The sequence below is a fragment of the Cervus elaphus genome, chromosome 28 (assembly GCF_910594005.1).
Source record: "Cervus elaphus chromosome 28, mCerEla1.1, whole genome shotgun sequence".
NCBI classification, from domain to species: domain Eukaryota; kingdom Metazoa; phylum Chordata; class Mammalia; order Artiodactyla; family Cervidae; genus Cervus; species Cervus elaphus.
This window is the reverse complement of record NC_057842.1, coordinates 11,579,189-11,603,431: the sequence shown is the minus strand read 5'-3', so window position 1 is coordinate 11,603,431 and position 24,243 is coordinate 11,579,189. Positions and strand designations below refer to the sequence as shown.

Here is a 24,243-nt window from a genome sequence, read left to right as displayed (position 1 = left end):
GAGCAAAGATGGTCGACCTTTGCCAGCAAGGGATAGACGCGCCTTAAAACAATTTGAAGAAAGGTTACGAACACTTCGGAAAAGAGGGAGGCACTTAGAATTCATTGAAAATAGCTGGTGGACAAAATTCTGTGGTGCTCTGCGTCCCCTGAAGGTAAGTGGAGTTTTACAGAATTACACTGTCACTCTTCCAAGTTTACATAGACCTCTCAGAGAGATTGAGTTCTTATGGAAGCATTGCAGCGTGGCGCCTAGAGCATGGGTTTCAGAGTTAAAATCATCCGGTTTTAAATCACAGCTCCGATGCCTGGCAGTTTGGGTAAGGTGCATAACCTCTTTGAGCTTTATTTACTCATGTGTAATGTAAGTGCTATCCACTCCAGTATTCTTGCCTGGAGAATCCCAGGGACAGGGGAGCCTGGTGGGCTGACGTCTATGGGGTCGCACAGAGTTGAACACGACGGAAGTGACTTAAGCAGCAGCAGCAGCAATGTAAGTGCTAGAGGCTTGGAGAAACTTAAAATATAGGTAAGTAATGTAATATGCTTCTAGTTTTACAACTTTGTACTTTTCTATAGGAGATCTGGGACCCATACTAGAACTTTTTCGATCAGATAGATTTCAGTATTCAAATTGAAAATTTCAACAGAATTTGCTTCATTGTGTGGTGGCATGTTTCTGAAAACATGTACAAGGTATGAAGATGAAAAACCATTAATTTCCCTTTTTTTGAAACCATCATTTGCTAGCCTTAAATTCTTCAGACTGCGGTCTTCCTCTCATAATTCAAAAGGAAATGGGGAAATTACCTGACTGCTTACCCTAAAAAGCTCCTTTTCTGAAAGAGTTCTTCAAAAACATAATCAGCTAGATCTACTGTATATCACTTTAAAACTGTCAGTTAGAACCGGTTTCTTTTTAAAGACTTACCCTAGTCTGTTTTCCCAAGGTGATTGTTTTCATGCTACCAAAGGTATAAAGAAACTGTGCTCACCCTTAACTTAATTTTAGATTGTTTATATATTAGCTTCTTTATAGATACTTACAACCTGGTTACTAACATTAGCTGTCTTGTTTTAAATGCTCTGTGCCATTTCATTGTACCTGTGTTTAGAGGGACGTTCACAGCTTTATAAAGTGTGCAGAGTGATCTCACAGAATGTAGGCTATGGATAGAGAAGATCCACGTCAATGCATAGAGCTGGGCGTCCTCCCCGGTCCCACCACATCAGGCCCCAGTCGCTGGCGTCCTTCTGTCACTGAGTAACCTCAGTGGAATCATGGAAGGTGTAGACTTTTGTCTGGCCTTGGCTCAGCTCAGTGCTTTTGAGGTTCACCCATGTTACTGCATTTCTTTTCAGCGGTTCATTCTGTTTTCTTGCTGAGTACCATTCTGCTGTGTCTGTATCACAGCTTGTTTATCCATTCACCTGCTAATGGGGATTCAGGTTGTTTCCAGCTTGAGGCTGTTATGATTAATGCTGATGTGAGCATTTGTGTACAAATCTTTGTGTAGATATTTACAGATTCCTTCATTATTCAGTTTTTTCTTTTGAATTTTTTATTTTATATTGGGGTTTAGCAGATTAACAATGTTGTGATAGTTTCAGGTGAACAGCAGAGGGACTTATTTTTCATTTTGTTTGTACCTCATTTTTTCCAGTTTTTTTTTTTTTAATCTATTTTTATCTGGGGGAAATTGCTTTACAACGTTGTGTTGGTTCCTGCCATACAAAGACACAAATTAGCCATGGAACTCAAGGAAGAAAATTAGTTTTGAGTTGAAGAGTCTTACAGAAATAAGCATTTAATTAGAATAAGTTAATGGATCCTTAAAATAGTGTTTATGCATAGTACTGAGCACATTTCTAAGCATACAGTCTCCATTATTCACTTGATTAAACTTGCCCTCTGACAGATGCACATTCTTCTAGTGTATACAACTAATTGGCCTGGATAACCTAAAGTTCCTTATGTACCGCTTATTATATTTATACCTCTTATATTCATATAGAAAGTTATAAATTCATATCCATAGTTACATCACTCATCTTGTCAGACTTTTTACTGTGGTAAAACATATATAACATATAATACACCATTTAAACTATTTGTCGATGTGGCATCACGTACATTCACAGTGTTGCACAACACGCCCCACTGCCCATTTCCAGAACCTTCATCATCTCTAACAGAACACTCAGCAGTAACTCTCCATTCCTCACCTCCACCCCACCCCCATCCCCCTGAAACCATACAGCTCAGATTGGGGCTTGAACCCACTGTCTTTTAACTGAGATCACACACCTGCTGTCAGGACTTAATGAAGCTTAGGTCCTTGATTTCTCATAGCAGAAAGAATTGAGTGAGAGACAAAGCGATAGGTAAGAAGTGAATTTATTTAGAGAGATACACATTCCACAGACAGAATTCCGTCTGTCTTAAAAGGTGAGAACAGTGCCAGGAGAAATAAGCTCCTCAGACAGTGTGGGGCATCTCAGAAGGTGAGAGGCCCCGAAATTAGAGCGGGTGGTTTTTATGGGCTGAGTAACTTCATAGGTTAATGAGTGGGAGGATTATTCTGTCTTGCCAGGTATGGGGGTTTCTGGGAATTGAGCCACCGCCCAGTTGTTGACCTTTTATGGAGTTGTCATGGCACTTGGGGGGGTGTCATTTAGCTGATGTATTACAACAAGCATATAATGAGGCTTAAGGTCCACTGGAAGTCGAATTTTCTGCCCTCTCAGACCTAGTTGGGTCTGACCAGGTTATGTCGTATCCAACGCTCTGACTTCCTTTAAAGATTGTACCCTTTAAAGGTTGTACTCCTTGCCTCCTGATTGATCTGCCCCGCTCACATCCCCTAATGACCTCTGTCCTGCTTCCTGTCTCTCTGAATTTCCTATTGTAGGTACCTTATATAAGTGAATTATATATCTTTTTATGTCTGGTTTATTTGACTTCACATAATTTCTTCAGAGTTCATTCATGTTTTTGATGTGTTGAAATTTTATTCCTTTTTAAAGTTGAATAATATTAATTTTGTTTTTCCATCCATCAGTTGGTGGACATTGAGTTTTTTCCAACTTTTGGCTATTTTGAATAGTGCTTCCAAGGTAATTGGTGTACAAATACCTGTTTGAGTCCCTGCTTTCAGTTCTTATGAGTATATATATTGAAATGGAATTGATAGCTCTTGATCAGTTCTGGTATCACTTTTTGAAGAACCTACTATTTTCCAGTGACTATACCATTTTACATGCCCATGAGCAATACACAAGGGTTCTAGTTTATCCATATCATTGTCAACACTTACTTTCCTTTGTTTTGATAATAGCCAACCTTATGCTTGTGAAGTGATATCTCATTATGCTTTCCATTTGCATTTCATTTGATTAGTGACATTGAGCATCTTCTCATTAGACTGTTGGCTCTGTATGTTTACTTTGGAGAAATGCTTATTCAAGTTTCATTTTTAATATTCTGAATACTTCTTATCAGATACATGATTTGTAAATATTCTCCTATTCTTGGCTTGTGTTTTCACTCTGTTGATAGTGTCTTTTGATACACAGATTTTTAATTTTGATGATGTCCAATGCATTTTTTTCTTTTGTTACCTGTGTTTCTGTGTCATATCCAAAAAATAATTACCAGATCCAATGCCATGAAGATTTTTTTCCTTAGAGTTTAATAGTTTTAGCTCTTACATTTAGATCTTTGATCTATTTTGAGGTATTTGTATATGGTGAAGGGTAACAGTCTGATTTCATCTTTTTGCATGAGGTTATCTTCTTCCCAGCATTATGCTTTTAAAAGACTGTTCTTTCCCCATTCAGTGACCTTGGTCCCCTTGTCAAAGATCATTTGAACATATGTGTGAGCATTCATTTCTGGAGTCTTTTCCATTGGCTATATGTCTGTCTTTATGCCAGTACCATACTGTTTTGGTTGCTGTGGCTTTGTAGTAAATTTTGAAATAGGGAAGCATGAGTCCTGTAACTTTGTTGTTCTTTTTCAAGATTGTTTTGACTATTTAGGGTTCCTTGAAATTCCATATGAATTTTGGGATGGGTTTTTCTGTTTCTGCAAAAAAAAAAAAAGGTCATTGTGATTTTGGTAGGGATTGAATTGTATCTGTAGAACACTTTCAGTAGTATTGTCATTTTTAGTGTATTAAGTCATATTAAACCATAAGTATGGGCCAACTTTACATTTGTTTATGTCTCATTAAATTTCTTTCAGCAATGTTTTGTTGTGGGGGAGAAAAATTTTTTTCTATCCTTCTTGATTCTTCTCTGGTCTAAGAATTAAATTGACATGATACAGGTTAACAGGAGAATTTCACACAAAAATTTGATAACATGCATACACTGAAGAAACCCAGGAGAACTGAATAAATTCTTAGTCTTAGGAACTAGACAGCACTTCAGCAGTATGCTTGGGGGCTATTTTAAACAACAAAATTGCCAGAAAGTACAGAAAGACAGAAAGTACAAAAATGCAAAGAATGAAGCAGTAAATAGTCCACTTACAGGATACTTGTTTATAGTAAGAGAGCTGAAACAAGAATGCAGAGTATTGCCTGGTTCAGCCTCAGCTGGGAATGTGAGCATCAGGGACTTATTACCTCTTTGCATGTATCTGCAAGGACTTCCCAGGCGGCACAGTGGTAAAGTATCTGCCTGCCAACGCAGAAGATGCAGGTTCAGTCCCTGTCAGGAAGATCCCCTGGAGTAAGAAATGGCAACTCACTCCAACACTCTTGCCTGAAAAATTCGATGGACAGAAGTAGTCTGGTGGGCTGCAGTCCATGGGCACAAAGAGTCGGACACGGCTGAGAGACTGAGCGCACACGCACAGCATGTCTTCGAAGGACCGCTGAGAGCCGTCTGTTGATTTTAAGGCCATAAATAAGTTTTAGTGGGCAGTACGTTTATAAATGCAGAATCTGCAAATGAGAATCAACTACTTATAAGTAAAAGCAACAATAAAAGACCTCCCAAATCCAGCAAGTTTTCTCTCTAGCTCTTACTACAAAACTCTGTGTCAAACAGACAATCTGGGAAAATTCTGGTAGAGAGAAGAGGAAGTTTGGAGATGAGCCTATGATTGATCTTAAACCCCCCATCTTAGGTGAAATAAGCCAATCACCAAAAGACAAATACTGTATAATTCATCTTTTAAGAGGTAGCTGGAGAACCCTGGTGGTTCTCCAGGGGTTGTGGGGCAGGAGGTCTAGGGAGTTGTTTAACGGGTACAGAGTTCCAGTTTTGCAAAATGGAAAGAGTTCTGGAGATAGGTTGCAGAACAGTGTGAGTGAGTTTAACACAACTAAACGGCACACTTAAAAATGTTTGAGATGGTAAATTTTATGTTTGTATTTTGCCACTATTTAAAAAGCAAGAAAACAGAAATGGCAAAAAAATGAGATGGAAATAGAGTTGAACTCAGGGGAAAATGGGAGGAAAATACACTTAGTTTTAGAAATGAAAACAAATGTATGGTGTGTCCAAAAAAGAATAGGATCAAATAAAATTTAGTAAGAGGGAGTGTTTGAAGAAAGGCAGAAGGATAACCAAGAGAAGGAAAATAAGATGAAGTAAAAAGAATCAGGAAACGAGTGTTGAAATGGAAGAGAAAGAAAAACTACATCTGTGTAGTGGTTTCCATACAGTGGCGAAACAAAACAAATTAGCAGACTATTTAAAGGTATAATACCTCACCCCCCAAAAACCCTAAAATAAATAGACATGAATCCACATGTCATGAATATTCTATTTCATGAATAGACAGGAAATAGCCAATTTGTACCCAGAAAAATTTGTGTGTAATTTCCTGTTAAAACTGACTTCAAATGTAAAGAAAATCCTCAAGATTTCCAAGCAAAATGATCAGCTCATAAGGGCAACATTATTAGACTTAGACTTCTCAAGAAACATACAAAGCTAGGCAGGAATGGAAGAACATTAAAAAAAAGAATTTCAATGAAAATGTATGAACTGTCAACTGAAAAAAACGCACAGTGTGAGAGTTGTGAGCTAAGTGTTATTGGGGGCAAAATGAAGACCAGTCTCGGAGACAGCTCCTCAGGTAGCTCTGAGGAACTGCTCAGAAGAGGTGAGGAGAAGTCAATGTTATCTATGATTTTAGTGAAGGGGTGCACGCAGGCAGGCACACATGTTGGCAGAAGGTTATTGCTAGTCATGAGGAGCAGAAGTCAACATTAATGATTTTAGTGCTGGATATGACTCATTGGAAAAGACCGTGATGCTGGGAGGGATTGGGGGCAGGAGGAGAAGGGGACGACAGAGGATGAGATGGCTGGATGGCATCACCGACTCGATGGGCATGAGTTTGAGTAAACTCCGGGAGTTGGTGATGGGCAGGGAGGCCTGGCGTGCTGTGATTCATGGGGTCGCAAAGAGTCGGACACGACTGAGCGACTGAACTGAACTGACTGAAGAGATGCAGGAGTCAGGCTCATACAGTTGTCTCCTGAAAATACCTAACTCCCTGAAGGCCTGTTCTGCCCGTTTTCCTGGGTCACCGAGTGCCTCACTCCTGATCTCCACCCAAAGCCTTCTCAGGGGGTGTTGAAGGTAGGCAGCTGCAGTGGTTTGTGACTTAGTCCTTGCAGAGACTGATGGCAAGTGCCCAGTTTTAGTTGGCAGAACCAAGGAATTTGTATTTAGCCAAAATATCCTTTAGAAAAACAGTTTTTCAACATTTAAGAACTCAGGGGATTCTGTACCCCTGAGCTCTTGTTGAGAAATCCCCAGTTGCCAGGTTCTGGCCTATTAAGAGGTGTGAAGGTAAACATCAGCAAAAGGACCATGGTGAACATTTAGTACTGTGTGAAGAGAAGGTGTGGGCTGCGGCAGAGAGTGAAGCACAAACATATGAGCTGAGGAATAGGAATAATTAAGGGAGAGAAAGAAAATAGAATTTCTCATAGATTACTGTGTAGGCAGTAGGTGGGAGTTGAACAGATAAGAACCAAAACATTGTTTCGTAAAGGTGTGAATAAGAACATGGGGGCTAGGAGCACTTGAAAATTCAACTACACGAACAAAAATATAAACTTTCTTAACACAAAAGGACTAAAAATCCAGGAGCAAGGAATTCATATTAGCTGGAGAAAGAAACGCAGGAAATACATACATTGTTATCAAACAAGATATTTTCTAAACTAAATGTGTTGGTCATAACAGTCAATATGAATGGCACTTCCCTCTGGTCCAGTGGTTAAGACTCTGTGCTCCCAATGCAGGTGGCGCAGATTTGATAACTAGTCAGGGAGCTGCTCCCACATGCCACAGCTGAAGATTTCACATGCCCCACCCAAGATCAAAGATCCGAGTGCTGCCACGAAGACCCAGCGCAGTCGGATAAATGAAGACAGAGAAGCTTCCATGGCTAGAGTCGGAAAGGTGTAGTCAAGTGTGAGAGACAGACACTCAGAACTGAGCTGCCGTTACTGACTGAGGATGGAGGGCATGTGAAGAGGGACGCACACAGCCTCGGGGACTGAGAGGCTCCCAGCCGATAGCCAGCAAAGAGGCGAAGGTCTCAGCTCTTACCCTCAAGGAGCTTTATCTTGTTCCTCAGACTTGATCATCTCAATTGATTCATCTTGAAGTTCAATGATTCTTTTCTCCTGACCAGTCAAATCTGCTGAACGTTTCATTTTGTTTTCTAGTGAGCTATTTGTTTCAATTACTGCGTTTTTCATCTTGAGAAATTCTGTCTCTTTGTTGATATTCTGTATTCAGTGAGACATTGTTTTAGATTTGTTTTAGTTCTTAAGAAACGCTTTTCTTTAGTTCTTCCAGTTCAGTTCAGTCACTCAGTTGTGTCCGACTCTTTGCAACCCCATGAATCGCAGCACGCCAGGCCTCCCTGTCCATCACCAACTCCCAGAGTTTACTCAAACTCATGTCCATTGAGTTGGTGATGCCATCCAACCATCTCATCCTCTGTCGTCCCCTTCTCCTCCTACCTTCGCTCTTTCCCATCATCAGGGTCTTTTCAAATAAGTCAGTTCTTCGCATCAGGTGGCCAGAGTTTTGGAGTTTCAGCTTCAACATCAGTCCTTTCAATAAATATTCAGGACTGATTTCCTTTAGGATGGACTGGTTGGATCTCCTTGCTGTCCAAGGGACTCTCAAGAGTCTTCTCCAGTACTACAGTTCAAAAGCATCAATTTTCCGGCTCTCAGCTTTCTTTATAGTCCAACTCTCATATCCATACATGACTACTGGAAAAACCATAGCCTTGAGAAGACGGACCTTTGTTAGTTAAGTAATGATTCTGCTTTTTTTTTTATGTCTCTGCTCTTTAATATGCTGTCTAGGTTGCTCATAACTTTTCTTCCAGGGAGTAAGTTTCTTTTAAGTTCATGGCTGCAGTCACCATCTGCAGTGATTTTGGAGACCCCAAAAATAAACTCTGCCACTGTTTCCATTGTTTCCCCATTAATTTGCCATGAAGTGATGGGACCAGATGCCATGATCTTAGTCTTCTGAATGTTGAGCTTTAAGCCACCATTTTGACTCTCCTCTTTCACTTTCATCAAGAGGCTTTTTAGTTCCTCTTCACTTTCTGCCATAAGGGTGGTGTCATCTGCACATCTGAGGTTATTGATATTTCTCCCGGCAGTCTTGTTTCCAGCTTGTGCTTCACCCAGCCCAGCGTTTCTCATGTTGTACTCTGCATATAAGTTAAATAAGCAGGGTGACAATATACAGGCTTGATATACTCCTTTTCCTATTTGGAACCAGTCTGTTGTTCCATGTCCAGTTGTAACTGTTGCTCCTTGACCTACAAAGAGATTTCTCAAGAGGCAGGTCAGGTGGTCTGGTATTCCCATCTCTTTCAGAATTTGCCACAGTTATTGTGATCCACACAGTCAAAGGCTTTGGCAAAGTCAATAAAGCAGAAATAGATGTTTTTCTGGAACTCTCTTGCTTTTTCAATGATCCAGTGGATGTTGGCAATTTGATCTCTGGTTCCTCTGCCTTTTTGAAAACCAGCTTGAACATCTGGAAGTTCATGGTTCACATATTGTTGAAACCTGGCTTGGTGAATTTTGAGCATTACTTTACTAGTGTGTGCTGCTGCCAAGTCGCTTCAGTCGTGTCCGACTCTGTGCGACCCCATAGACGACAGCCCACCAGGCTCCACCGTCCCTGGGATTCTCCAGGCAAGAATACTGGAGTGGGTTGCCATTTCTTCTCCAATGCATGAAAGTGAAAAGTGAAAGTGAAGTCGCTCAGTTGTGTCCGACTCCTAGCGACCCCATGGACTGCAGCCCACCAGGTTCCTCTGTCCATGCGATTTTTGAGGCAAGAGTACTGGAGTGGGTTGCCATGGCTTCTCCACTAGCGTGTGAGATGAGTGCAATTGTGCAGTAGTTTGAGCATTCTTTGGCATTGCCTTTCTTTGGGATTGGAATGAAAACTGACCTTTTCCAGTCCCGTGGCCACTGCTGAGTTTTCCAAATTTGCTGGCATATTGAGTGCAGTATTTTCACAGCATTATCTTTTAGCATTTGACATAGCTCAACTGGAATTCCATCACCTCTACTAGCTTTGTTCATAGTGAAGCTTCCTAAGGCTCACTTGACTTCACATTCCAGGATGTCTGGCTCTAGGTGAGTGATCACACCATCATGATTATCTGGGTCGTGAAGATCTTTTTTTTGTACAGTTCTTCTGTGTATTCTTGCTACCTCTTCTTAATATCTTCTGCTTCTGTTAGGTCCCTACCATTTCTGTCCTTTATTGAGCTCACCTTTGCATGAAATGTTCCGTTGGTATCTCTAATTTTCTTGAAGAGATCTCTAGTCTTTTCCATTCTGTTGTTTTCCTCTGTTTCTTTGCATTGATCACTGAGGAAGGCTTTCTTATCTCTCCTTGATATTCTTTGGAACTCTGCATTCAAATGGGTATATCTTTCTTTTCTCCTTTGCTTTTTGCTTCTCTTCTTTTCACAGCTATGTGTAAGACCTCTTCAGACAGCCATTTTGCTTTTTTGCATTTCTTTTTCTTAGTGATGGTCTTGCTCCCTGTCTCTGTACAATGTCATGAACCCTCATCCATAGTTCATCAGGCACTCTGTCAGATCTAGTACCTTAAATCTATTTGTCACTTCCACTATATAAACGTTAGGGATTTGATTTAGGTCATACCTGAATAGTCTAGTGGTTTTCCCTACTTTCTTTAATGTAAGTCTGAATTTGGCAATAAGGAGTTCATGATCTGAGCCACACATATTTGAAATAGTGGCTTTAAAGTTTTTGTCTTGTAAGTTCAACGTCCTCAAGGACTTCCTCAAGTACAGTGCCTATTGATTATTTTTCCTTCTCTGTATTAGCCATACTCTCTTGCTGCTTTGCATGTCTCTTCTGTTTACTGTTTTTAGTTAAAACCTGGGCGATTTTAAGTCACACGATGCAGCAGCTCTGGAGATTAGATTCTCCCCAGATCTGGTGTTATTACCTTTCGTTGTTTGTGTAGTGACTTGTGCATGCTGTGAAGTCTGTCTTCTTTGTTGTTGCAGTTACTGGAGTCTCTGCCTGGTTGGTTTAGTTAATTATTGACACAGATTTTATTGAACACCTAGAATCCGTAAGTCTCCCAGTCCTGCTGAGGGGCCATATGTGAGTGCAGACGTGACTTCAGCACTCTGGGGATGCACTTACACCGCTACCTTAGCCCACACTTCCTGCTCGTGCAGACAGAACCTCAGGGTCGACCAGAGTTAGCACTTAGGTCTCTCCTGTCTTTCTGAGCATGTACAGGGCCTTCTTCATTCCTGGGAATATTTAGTAACTTTTCAGAGCCCCTGTGGACATCTCATTCCTTACGTTTCCATTTTAATCTTTGGTTAGTTTATTTTTTGCCTGATACTGACTAGCTCTTATGGCCATGAAGTTCAGTGCTTCCTGGGAAAAAGGAATTCTTGCACTGTATGAGCTCCATTTGAGGCCAGACACATTCTTGCAAGTGGGATCTTCCATGTACCTACCAGGCAGGCCAGGTAACGGCAGTTCTCTGGGAAGGAGACTGAAAGCGCCCCAGCCGCTTCTGCTTGCTCAGGTGACTGCCCAGCTTACAGAGAGGAAGGGTTGGTACTGGAGCAAATCTGAACGCCAGTGTTCTGTGCCATTACCGAGAGTCAGCTGTTTTCCTTAAATAAAGCTCCTGGATTGTTGAATGCTTCTGGTTCATTTTCAGTGTTGAAAAAGTTGATTCTGACAATTTATGCCGGTTTTTAAATTGCTTTTTAAGAGGAAAGGGTTTTCAGAGATTCCTACTCTGTTACTTTTACTGGTGTCATCTCTCTGGCTTAATTGTTTTTTCAAAATTGATATCATAGCTAGTGTGGAATATGTAGCATTTAGGTCAACCCAAGGTGGTCACCACTGACTTGATCCTGTAAGTACTACTTAACTTAAGTCCTTATATTTAAATATATATAGTTTCCTTGGTCTTTATAAAACATTTATCTTTTCAATATTTTTCTTTGTTTTGTTAAGTAGCTATGGTTAAACAGTCTTAACTCTGACTCATTCATCTCAACTGCTTGGGAATGTAGTGAAGGGTTTTCTTCTCTTTCCCTTCTCCATAGTGGGCGTCCAGGCAGGGCATGCTGATTTCTCCTGCTCTCTGTCTGTTGCTTTGCTGCTCGTTGGCAGTTGGTGCTAGTACTACCCCCTGCTACAAGCTATTTGCTATCAACAGGCTGCTGAGAAACAGTATGTTTCCTCAGTGTATGGATGTTGGCTTCAGTTCTCCTGGGTATCAAATACAGTGCTCAAACCTGGTAGAAAAAGATTGTGTATGCTCCTTTATTTCTGCTGCTAGTAATCTTCTGTTACTATAAAGGAGTCACTTCAAACTTACAATGAAACATTTTAGAATAAATGCTCATGTGAAATCCCAGTATGTAAAATGGATATATGCAGCATATTTTGAGTGATGGCTATAGCCTTTTTGGTCCTCTTGCCAAGCTGCTTCCAGTAAGCTCTAAAGGTACTCTTTCAGAACCAAAGAATTCCCTAGAACACAACCCTAAGATTTATTTCCAGATTTATCTTTCTATGCTGGGTAGGATAATGTGTTGTTATTCTACTTTTCTTTTATCATATCAGAATTCTAAAATATTCTTCAATGATCATGTGAAATAAGATGAAAAATCTCCCTAACATTCATAATGTTTTCCATCTATTTCTGTCAATTCCAGGCAAAGGAAAAACCAAAACAGTTCAGTTTAGTTCAGTTCAGTCTCTCAGTCGTGTCCAACTCTTTGTGACCCCATGGACTGCAGCACGCCAGGCCTCCCTGTCTATCACCAACTCCCAGAGCTTACTCAAACTCATGTCCATTGAGTCGGTGATGCCATCCAACCATCTCATCCTCTGTTGTCCCCTTTTCCTCCTGCCTTCAATCTTTCCCAGCATCAGGGTCTTTTCCAATAAGTTGGTTCTTCCTATCACATGGCCAAAGTATTGGAGTTTCAGCTTCAACATCAGTCCTTCCAGTGAATATTCAGGACTGATTTCCTTTAAGATGGACTGGTTGGATCTCCTTGCAGTCCAATGGAATCTTGAGAGTCCCAAATATAGATTTCATCATTTTTATTCTGTAATTTTATTCCTTAGGGACACAGTTCCAATCATTGTTTTCCTTGTATACAGCTCATACATATTCTTCATGTCTCATACATATCCATTCACACTGTCAAGTTCATACTTAGAGTATGAGGAAGTATATTCCATCGATTACAGTACTTAGCACATTTTTCCAAAGAGCTAGTGACATTTTCCTCAGTGCTGTTATACTCAATTTCAAAAATATTACCAGCAATATAGACTTTTCTAAAGCTGTGGTATAATTTATTTATAAGATATAAGCTGTTGACCCATGAACAACGTGGTTTGAATTGCTCAGGTCCACTTACACAGGGATACTTTTCTGTAGCCCATGATATGGCACTCTGTCATCCACAGTTGGGGGACTGTGTGGATATGGAGGAACTGCGTGTGCAGAGGGCTGCCAATGAGCTCTACACAGGTTTCTGACTATGTAGAGGGTTGTCCAAGAGTCAACTGTATATCTCATTACTTCTGTGAGAAAATGTTACAAGTTCTCTATTTTAACAACAGGTTAATATAACCTGATGAGTTTCTTGGTTTTGGTTTTCTGTCTATGTGTACTAGTCTTAATATAGTTTTCAGTTAACTTCTTGTATTTGAATATAAGTCAATATGAACTTTTATTTGACCTAGCAAAGAGTCTCATTTGTTTACTTACCAATGAAGACTTTAAATGCTTTTTCTCTTCTGTGTATTTGTTCTCAGATACTCTCATAATGAAAATTTAGTGACATATGCCTAGGATTATAGACTAAAATGTATTTTTAGGTCATTTTTTAGATCATTTTTACATGGTACTGACTCATATGGAGCATAATGGTTTTTGTACTTTTAATATCAACTTTTAGAAGTATATTTTAATGATTTTTTTTTTTTTTGCTTTTAGATCATTTGGGGAATATTTTTCATCTTTGTTGCATTGCTGTTTGTAATTTCTCTCTTCCTGTCAAAGTAAGTACAGTAGACACATTTTCTAAAGCACTTACACATTTCCTGTGATACTATACATTTCCCATGCCAAATTCCATTAATGTAGCCTATTCATCTTAAGTAGCTATTTTACTTGAACTGTTCTACAGCATTAACTCAAAGAATGACTAAAAAGGCCCAATAATAGACAGTATTCTTTGATTTATATCAATTGAACAATATCTGTAAGATATTTAAGTGATGTTTGATTTGTTATTCGCGGTTTTCTTGGACTCAGTTGAATGTACATGCTTAAGTTGTGATGTTATTCTTTCTGAATTAACTGAAAATGTGATGGTATAATATGTGAATTCACTATATACTTTGTTATAGCTTGGATAAAGCTCTTCATTCAGCTGGAATAGATTCTGGTTTCATAATTTTTGGAGCTAACCTGAGTAACCCACTGAATATGCTTTTGCCTTTACTACAAACTGTAAGTAAAAAAAAAAAAAATCATTTTATACTTTAGCAAACACACTGTCAAATTATTATGTTGACAAACCTGTTAATGGTTGGCAATATATGCTTGGGCTCTCTGTTGATTTGGCTTTTTATTTACATATAACTTCTATGTTGATATGTTCTAAAAATTATTGTATTGGTGTATTACTGAATCTTTAAGTTATATATTATTTGAATTGGGGTTACATTTAAACTTAAGGTGAACTTTTTTAAGCATTTTCTGATTTTGCCTTTTAATAAAGTCTTTTATTCCATATATAAATGTAGTTTTTAGTTTATTATAGGGTTTTGTTAGGATAATAATATTGAACAATTTGGTAGTAGTTTGGTAGTTTGCTTCTTAGAGGTTATTTATTTATTTATTTATTTGTATTATCATAGTAACCTGATCAGGGTTGATATTTTAAACAATGCCAAATATGAATAATGAAGTTTCACTCAATTGTATTCAATGCATGACTCCTGGAGCCCTTATTGTTTGTGTATTAAGTATACTTTTATTTTTTTCAGGTGTTCCCTCTTGATTATATTCTTATAACAATTATTATGATGTACTTTATTTTTACTTCAATGGCGGGGATTCGAAATATTGGCATATGGTTCTTTTGGATTAGAGTGAGTATATGTTATAATATTTTTCAATTTTTTCTATCATTTTGTATATAACCTCCATTATTGCAAATTATCTTAGGTTTATAATACAGAAGTTATAAATATCTTGATACCAAAATGGTGGAAGTCATAGCCTTTTCACTTCATGTTAACATAAAAGTGCTCTTTGTCCAGAGCATGCATGCTCAGTTGTGTTCAGCTGTTTGTAACTTCAGGTACTGTAGCCCGCAAGTCTCCTCCTTCCGTGGGATTATCCCAGCATGAGTACTGGAGTGGGTTGCCAATCCTCTTTCAGGGGATCTTCCTGACCCAAGGATCGAACCTGCAACTCCTGCACTGGCAGGTGGATTCTTTACTGCTGAGTCACCTGGGAAGCCCCTTTGTCTCAAGCAGCAGTTCTTAAATGGGGCAGTTTTGCCCTCCTGGTGTATTTGGCAAGGTCTGCAGATGTTTCCAGTTGTCACAACTAGGAAGCACTGCTGGCGTCCACTGCTGGGTGGAGACCAGGGAATCGGGTCAGCGTCCTGTATTGCACAGGCAGCCCCGCAACAAAGACTTACTTATCCAGCCCAAATGTCGGTGGTGCTGAGGCTGAGAAGCCGTGGTTTAGAAGTTCTGTTATTTTGGCTGTAGCGCAACTGCATTGCAGCACAACTGGATACACTATAGTTCCTGATGGCCCTGCCACCGGGAGTGAAAGATTCCTGTGCCATTGGAGAGAGGGTTATTTTCTTCTTATTTTGGTATTAAAATGAGATATATCACTTCATACTTCCAGCTGTGTGTAAAATGCAATTAACTAGTGGCTTGAACTAATGAAAGACTTCCTGCTGTGGAAGATTTTTTAAATCTAGCATTGCTTCAGTAACTCAAAAACATCAAGTCTAATATCTCTGTATTTATTCCTCTTGACTTCTCCCTCATGGTTGAGATATGGCTCCTTCAGCTCTATTTATCCTGTGTTCTGTGAGGAAGCGGCAGCTAGGAGAAGGGCTGACAGAAGGCGTGACTTTCCCAGAAATCTCCCACAGACTGCTTTCTTTCTGATGTGTAATGTTTCATCACTGCCAGCCGCTACTGGGCATAGGGAAGCCAGGAAATGTGCATTTTTAGGTGATCATATCCCATCCAGAATTAGAGTCCTGTTGTTCTATATTGTACTATTATATTCAAACGAGTAATAAAACAGGGAGGTGCTGTCTCAGTCGCTAAAGTGTGCTCTGCCTTTGAAATGAGAGGCCTGTCACCAGGCTTCTTGTATCTGCTCCCACATATTTCAATTTCCATCCATCCATACAGGATGCACATGAAAACAGCTATAGTCAGATGATCATAAATTACCATAAACTAGATGATAAACTAGTTTTATAGTTGAGTATAACATGAGGATGGGTTTCCCAGATGGCGCAGTTGATAAAAGAATCTGCCTACCAATGCAGGAGACACAAGACACACAGGTTCGATCCCTGGGTCAAGAAGATACCCTGGAGGAGGAAATGGCAGTCCACTGCAGTATTCTTGCCTGGGAATTCCCATGGACTGAGGAGCCTGGCAGACACAACTAAGCATGCGTGTGGGTGCATGTGCATGCATGCGTGCACACACACATATACACACACACAATATGAGGATATCATGAGTATTTCATAGAAATGAGTATTTAAAACATGACATGTCTGTCCTTGTGCAATAATATATAGAAAACTATAAATATATTACTAACACTTACAGTTTAAACTCACTCTTTTAACCTGTAGATAGAATTAGACATAGTTCACCGTTCTTAGCTCTTTGAATTTCTAACAGATGCTGTTACATAATAAGTTTAGAAGATTCTTTGAAACGAACCATGAAAATACTAATATATTTCTCTAGGTCTTGAGTTTTTAAAATAAACATGAATCTGAATCTAAAACCTTTACAGGGAAAGGATTGTCTTTATTATTCTTACAGTTATCTGGAAAGATTAAGAAATCTTAGTATTTATTTTGGAAAAAAGAATTGGTGGATTGAACTGCATTCATTACCCCCTAACAAATGAGCAAGATTCAGTGCCTTCACGTAAAACGTATTGCTGAAATATTGTCACTGTGTTTTTCCTTCCAGTTGTATAAAATCAGAAGAGGTAGAACCAGGCCCCAGGCGCTCTTGTTTCTCTGCATGATACTTCTGCTTATTGTCCTTCACACTAGCTACATGATTTATAGTCTTGCTCCCCAGTATGTTATGTATGGAAGCCAAAACTACTTAATAGAGGTAAGTACAAACTTTAAAAAAAAGTCATTATTTTGACATTTTAAACATAGTAATCTCTAAAACCAAATTCTAATTTGTGAAAGCTAGCATAAAATATTAGCTCATCAAATTAAATTTAATACTGCTAAAACTAGTTTTACATTCCATTGTTGGGCATATTTACATTTGTTTCATACAAATTCTTTTTAAAAACAACACTGAATTTCATAATAGTTGTTCCTTAAATGGATCCCATGCTGCCAAACTGCTGAGCTTTATCTCAGCACTTTACTAGAACTCATAATATTTACTTTGGAATGATATTTTAAGTAAGTTTATTAATATGGCTCCCCAAAACGTTTTGGTGAGCAAAGAGTAAAAAATGTCTGCTCGTTGGTACCATGAATCCCATAGGAGAGACTTTATAAATGTTTTATTTGTGGGTGATTTGCTTTCTCTTATCCTGATGGGGATCCTCTTACCTGATACACTGATTCCTTGGTCTTATCTTTCAAAAGCCACCTGTGATTCCTAGTTGTAACCGGAGAGCTAGTTTGAATATTTTGACAGTTTAAAATATTTTGATGATATCTATTTTGGCCTTTATTTAGTTTCCTTTTCCTAAAATATCTCTTGCTCTGCTTTCTAATAGTTCAAATCAAATCTGTGTTTTAGGGCCCAGTTCAATGGAGTCTTTCATTATTAATGCATTCTGCCCAGATCATTCCTTTTTTATCCTTCATTCTTTCTTTAACATGTAATTAGTAGTTAGTTCATTCAGAAATATCAATAGTGTAAGTGGATCAGAGATAAGACACACATCACAGTATCGGGACACAGATGACCCAAGTTTGGGAAATAAATTGCTAAAAGATCACCTCAGTCATTCTTCTCATTCTTATACCTTTTATTATCTTCTTGTCTTAGCCCTTGCACCTAGTTCTCTAGTTCATGTTATGAAACAGTCTTCTATGAATTGATGAAATGAGATCACACTTTTGCATGGATAAACGCTATTCTCTTCTCGTTCCACAGTGGAAGACCAAGGGCTGTTTTCTCTGGGCAGAAGCTCCATTGATTAACACAGGGCCTAAACATTGTTGCAGGAAAGCCTTAATGTCAAATTTACCATGAATCTTTTTATTCTAATTGCAATTTTACATAAAATTTACATTTTCGAATATTAGCGAGATGTGGTTTAATAGAAAACAGTATAAAGTTCATAATGTGATCACTTTTTAATCAAAATATATATGTTAATATATAAGTATTTACATTTTAACTACATCTTCATTTTTTAGAGCAATATGACTTTCAATGACCATAGAGGCAATTCAACCCTTTCTGCGCCGAAGAGATGTGATGCAGATGCCCCTGAAGGTAAAGCAGCTTGTGTCACCTGTCTTAGAATTTATAACTGTAAGAAAAGATTTGTTTTGAATTTTGGTGTCTTAAGCATTTGGTGCATTTGTTTTCATATGTGGTGACAAAGGAACTTTGTTAATAAGAAGAAATTGGTCTCTTCAATAGAACTTCTTGGTGATACAATGATTTTCATTAGGGAGAGGATCATTATAAATTAGTTACCCTTGAAGAACAAAAGGTGGTTATTATTTACCCCATACTTACTGGTATAATAATAAATCATTCTTAAATGCCTTTTTTGTTGTTGTTTTAAAAAATTCAAGAGACTTTTGGTAGAATCTGTAATTTTTAGGACTGAGAACAAAAGTACCTATGACCTAGAACAGCTTTTCACCCATCCAACTCTGGTCACTTTAGTTAATAAAATAATAATAAAGTTAGTGGCGACAGCAGCTGACGTTTAAGAATGTGTAGTTGTGAGCCAAGCTTTGTAAGTGTCTCCTGTGTGTTCTGACAAAAGCTCTGAGATCCTGTGGTCTTCATCTCTGTGAATTTTGAGAGGGTCATTTTTTTCTGTCTTCTGTTTGCTAAGATGATTTTTTTTTCCTTTTACTATTATAGCATTCTTTCCTGATTAAGGATTCCAGATTTATTCTTTCAAGATATGCAAAAACTTTTTTCTACTTTTGCCTTCAAAATGCTTTTATTCCAGAGTAAAGTAGTATGTCAGATATATTTCTTGATAAGTCATTCAGGGCTACCATTATGAAAAAGATAAGTTTGGAGTGTTTTAGCAGAGTCAGCTCTAGAATGTTGTGGTGTAACAGGAATAGGAACAGAACACGGGATGGCCCAGTGAGGAAGGGATGAGCTCTGCCTGGAGGTCACTGTGGGCTGGTCGGAAAGAAAGGCTTCAGACGGGGATGGCAGGGCCGCCTCTCGAGGTGAGAGGAGAGTCCAGGGACGGCTGCTCCAGGCGGAGGAACACAGCGCGCACAAAGTTACCTTAGACCGTACTGTTTTGTGTTCAGACAGTTTAAAACAATTATTATTGTTTAGTTTTTAATTGTGGAGATGTAGGGGGTTGGAGGAAAGAGGAGATGGGGTTGCCGAGTTAGAACTCAAATCAGAAAGGTCTGGGAAAGAACCAGTGGGTGGTTTTACACAAGAAAGTGGAAACTGTGGTCTGGCTTGTTTTCAGTAACTTAAATTACAGAAGAGAGAGAATGGATTTGAGAAATTGAGACCAGAGCATAGAAACCAGTTGGGAGAGGGTGCCAGGAGGAGCAGTTGACAGTAATCCAGGAGAGATGCCTGAAAGCCTGGAGCAAAGGGCGGTCCTAAGAGTGAAAAGAACACAGAGTTGAGAGAAGTTCTCCTTGCTCGGGTCTGAAGCGTGGCGGGGGAGGTGGAATATTCCGGAACGGCCTCCAGTTTCTGAGTAATATGGTAAATTTTGGTATCACCAAGCTGAGGTAAAAATAGATACTAAGATTAAAGAAAAAAGTATAGATACTGCTTAGCTGACTTGAGATGGAGATTTCACGGGCAGTTGGATGTTTACAGGATGAACTCAGAGGGCAGAGTGTGAGGAAGCGGGTGACAGAACTATGGGGAGGGAGCGGAAAGAGGAAGGAGCGATGTGGCAGCTGGAGGCGAAAACTACGTGCGGTGAATAAAAGGGAGTGTAAAGCGGTGACTGAGTTTACAGTTTCCCCAGAGATTCTTCATAGAGCTTGAGAGGGATTGGATGGAAACTGGAGAAGGCGTGCAGCGTCAGGAGAGAATCTTTTTTTTTTTTTTTTTTAATGAGGAGAGACTTTAGGGATGATGGGTTGAATTCATGGAGCAGGAAAAGTTGAAGAAAAATATGAGAAAGGATGAATGATGAGCCAATGTCATCCTGTTCTGGAGGAGATAGTAGTTAGAACATCAGAGAGTGCTTTAGGTAGAAGGAAGGATCCTTCTTTCTCTAGATTGCAAGGAAGGAGGCAACAATATGAACTCAGATAGTAATTTCTTAGTGAGGGTGAGCAGGAAGTTCTCTGTGATTGTCTCATCTTGCTTTGAGGTGTAATTTCAGTCATTTGCTGAGAATCATGTGGGCCACACTGGGCACAAAACTAAAGAAAGTGGGAAAAGTTTTGCTAGGTGAACAGAGAAGGATCTGACTGGAGATAGATTGGTGATAAATGAATATATGCCAAGGGGCAGAGATGAAATTATCCCTCTGTATTTTTCCTGGGCGTGTCTGCACAGCTGGTGCTCTTCATCAGAGCCTGGGCTGTTTGGGAAGATGATTTGAAGGACTGGAGGAGGATGAGAGTTAGAGACAGGACAGGCTGAGAGTCAGAGAAGGAGGAGACCAAGCGCAGAGTCCAGAGTGCAGGGGAAAGCTGGGCCGAGACCAAAGCTGGGAGGAAAGGACAAGATCAAGAGACGAGCCAAAATCAGAATCGAGGGAAAGCACACGTGAAGAAGTCATAGTAAAATGTTTCTGTTATAAGTAAATGTGACTTAATTTTCCAGGTCTGCTTTGGTAGCAACAAAGACACTTTAGTTCAGATTTTTAACTTTGAAATGTACACAGCCCCACCCCCACCCCACACACACTTCACAAATAGGGTTGATACATGAAATGCGTTGTCATTTTTTGCTAAGAGAGAATAGAATGAAAAATTACTGTTGGGTTGATTTGTAATTTTTTGAGAGGGCTCTGATCTTGAAGCTCTAATATAAGTTCTGTTTCTTAGATTCTTACATTATTGAAACCTTAGCAGAAAAACAGGTCAAATTTCAAAATCAAGTTGCACTGGTAAAAGGGGCTTTAAAATGACCCTGTATTGCTGAACTGAATGCATTTGTGTGATCAGTGAGCTTTAGTTAAATGATACACTTGGCCATAACTTTTATATGAATCCCATTTGATATTTTTCTTTTTCAGTCTAATTTATAGTGGTTTCAGTGACCTCCTTTGAATTGTTAAATATTTTTCTAAAACATTTTAGTTGATTTATGCTTTGAAATGTTACTTTGCAGTACAAAACATACCCTTTAGATTTATGGATTTATCTCTCCCAATATTTTGTCTTTGTTCTCTACCGAATCTCTAAATGTCAGATTGCCTGTGCATGCTTGGAAGAGGATGTGTAGAGATAGGATCATTAACTTTGGGATGTCAGGGTAGGTTTCTTAAGAAAGGAAATAAAAACAATGATGGGCTCCTGCCAGATTCACAATTAAGCATGCTCTGGGTACTGCCACTCATAAAGGAGATGTTAATCCTACTAATTCATATATAAGTAAATGAAAATCATTGTTTTATACGTTAAAAACTTTAATAGTGGAGAAAGATGAATGAGCAGATCACATGAGATTTGACATGTGGGGTGGGGCTGGTTGTAGAATGTGTGGTGAAAGACTGATTGCGCAGTGTCCCTTTACTGTGGACTAGGAAACCTCAGCTTGCAAGAAGAAAATCAACGCTGTTTGTTACTTGTGAAGTTTTGGTGGGCACTTTGACTAAGACAGATGATACTGTAACAGAAATACCCCACAAGGCACTTGATGTTACCTTTGTTGTTTACCTGTTGCAAGTAGTAGTTTTGGAGAACAATTTTTCAATTTAGAAACAAAAAAGTTATAATTTATTGTGTTATACTTAACATTATTTCTAAGTAAAGATAATCTTCCTAGAAAGATGTTAAAGTAGTGATTTTTCTAAAACACACATATATTGATCTCTAACCAATACTGAGTACATTTTAGACTTTTTTTCTTAAGTAATATTGCATTCATATATGAGGTAGTCTGGCATTTTTTAAATGTTACAATGTTTGAGAATTAAAAGAGTCCTCTAAAAACAGTTAAGGTTTTTTGTGTTTAAAATGATCTCTTAAAGAATAATTTAGCAGTTATAAACAATGCCTATCATACCATGTTTATAAAGTTCTCTTAAAGCAACAATTTTTTAAATTTATCCTTTCACATAATGCAGTGTTTATCAGTTCTAAGTGAGCCACCTGAGCAAATTAGAAATCCATTTTTAGATTTTGTATGCAATTATGACAAAAGGATTTTTATATTCTTATTTTTATGTTCATTAATTGCTATTTAATCTAATAGACATTAATACATGCACAATTTATATGCTAGTGTGAGAAAAATAGTTAAAACAAACAGAATTATGAAAAGTAACATAAACATACAGAAATATTTGAGTCTGGAAGGAGGATGAATGGTCAGTGTCCCTTTGTCGTCTGGCAGAATAGAGCACTGTGTAGGTTCTCAGAAAGAGAGACAGCATCAGAGACATACACACAGTCCCTGCCTTTGGAAAGCAAACAGACTAACGGATTTGGATATTAAAATAAATAATAGTAATAGGAAAGTAAATGGTATGCTGTAATGAAATTACAGACAGAATGCTGTGGGAAGGCAAAGGAGGTAATGGTTTTCCCTACAGTGTAACATTTTAACTGGGCCCCAAAGCGCAAGTGAATCTAAATGACCAAACAAAACATTGGAGGCTGTACCAAACAGAGAAGGAACCTGTGTTAATAAGGCATAAAGACAAATTTATTTGGCATGTTATGGAACCAAACAGAGAAGGAACCTGTGTTAATAAGGCATAAAGACAAATTAATTTGGCATGTTATGGAAAAAGTGTGTCGCAGCAGGAGCATTGAATGTTTGGGAAGTATAGAACGGGATGAAGCAAGATTATATCTTTCCAAATGAACATTTTAAAAAATCTGTGAATCGCAAGTTTAATTTCTGCCGTCCTATTTAATTATTTTACCTTTCCTTGATGTGAACTTGTCTTATTTGGACAGTAAAGCACCTAGAAATGTGATGATCTGTATAAATCAAGCTTGATTTTTGTGGGATATTCTGGGTAAGTATATTTGTTAATGTATATAGCCAGCCTTAAAAATCATCAATCTATGGCTTTAGATTTTAGCATTAGGATATAATTTCACTAGGACAAATGGTTAAGATGACTTAATTTAACTGACAATGCTAAAATAAAAACTGATGTGTTAAGCTAAACTACATGAATTACAAAAAGCTGAACAGATTTAAAATTAAAGCGCTAAAGCAGAGTTATAATTACATATACTAACTACAAAGGGAAAAGTAAGACTGATACTGAATAAAGATAATGTTAGAGGAAAATTAATAAAGTAAAATGTGCATACTTTTAATACTTACTTTAGAGAGTAGTTGAATACTAAGTTCTGGAGTAAACAAGCCCATTATTAGGGAGGGCCTCAAAATACATTCTGTATAAATAAAATGTATTTACCATGCTGTTTTGCTTTTATCACTAATAAAAGCAAGTGGACCTGTTTTCTCAGAACTTCAAGTACCTAACCTTTTGCAGACTTTTCTCTAAGATACTATGTCATCTGAGATACTATGTCAGTTCGCGGCTGGAAAGAACCAGCTGTGAGAGTGGGATGATCATGGCATGTTCTTCCTGAGGTCAGCCAGGAGGACTCAGTCAGGAAGGGCTGTCTGCTGGCTGACTGAGAAGAGGGCAGACTTCCGGGGCCTGGCGAAAGAGGGAAATCTAGCTAAGGGTTACTTAAGTCAGATCTGCAAGTCGCTTGTTCTGATTGATCAGTATGGACAAATAGCTCAGCTAATCTTTCATGACTCGAAGGCTGAGAATGTTGGGGGCTTGTGTCTGGCTTTTTTGCAGGTAAACGGGGTGTCCTAGAGCCTTCTCTACATCATACGTTGTATCCTTCTTCATATTAAGCCTACAATACCTAGTGTGTATTTTATACTTAAGGAACATTTTAATTCAAACACTAAATCTTCATTAAGTAAGTTAATGTGACCATTTAAGTAAGTTAAAGGTGAAACACAGTTCTACTAAAGTACTCCTTCAGTTTTTAGTTTAAAGTAATTAAAAGTACATAATAATA

At 38.5% G+C, this 24,243-nt stretch overlaps 1 protein-coding gene across 1 annotated transcript in view; it reads left to right on the top strand.

Annotated features, from left to right (window-relative positions):
* The window catches only part of LMBRD1 (LMBR1 domain containing 1), a 132,604-nt gene that overhangs the window by 87,324 nt on the left and 21,037 nt on the right, over nt 1-24,243 (top strand). Inside the window, exons 9-14 of the mRNA XM_043890004.1 lie at nt 2-154; nt 13,548-13,612; nt 13,964-14,066; nt 14,606-14,710; nt 16,814-16,963; nt 18,244-18,322. Coding sequence (XP_043745939.1) covers nt 2-154; nt 13,548-13,612; nt 13,964-14,066; nt 14,606-14,710; nt 16,814-16,963; nt 18,244-18,322 — 655 coding nt within the window. The remainder of the gene's footprint in view (nt 1; nt 155-13,547; nt 13,613-13,963; nt 14,067-14,605; nt 14,711-16,813; nt 16,964-18,243; nt 18,323-24,243) is intronic.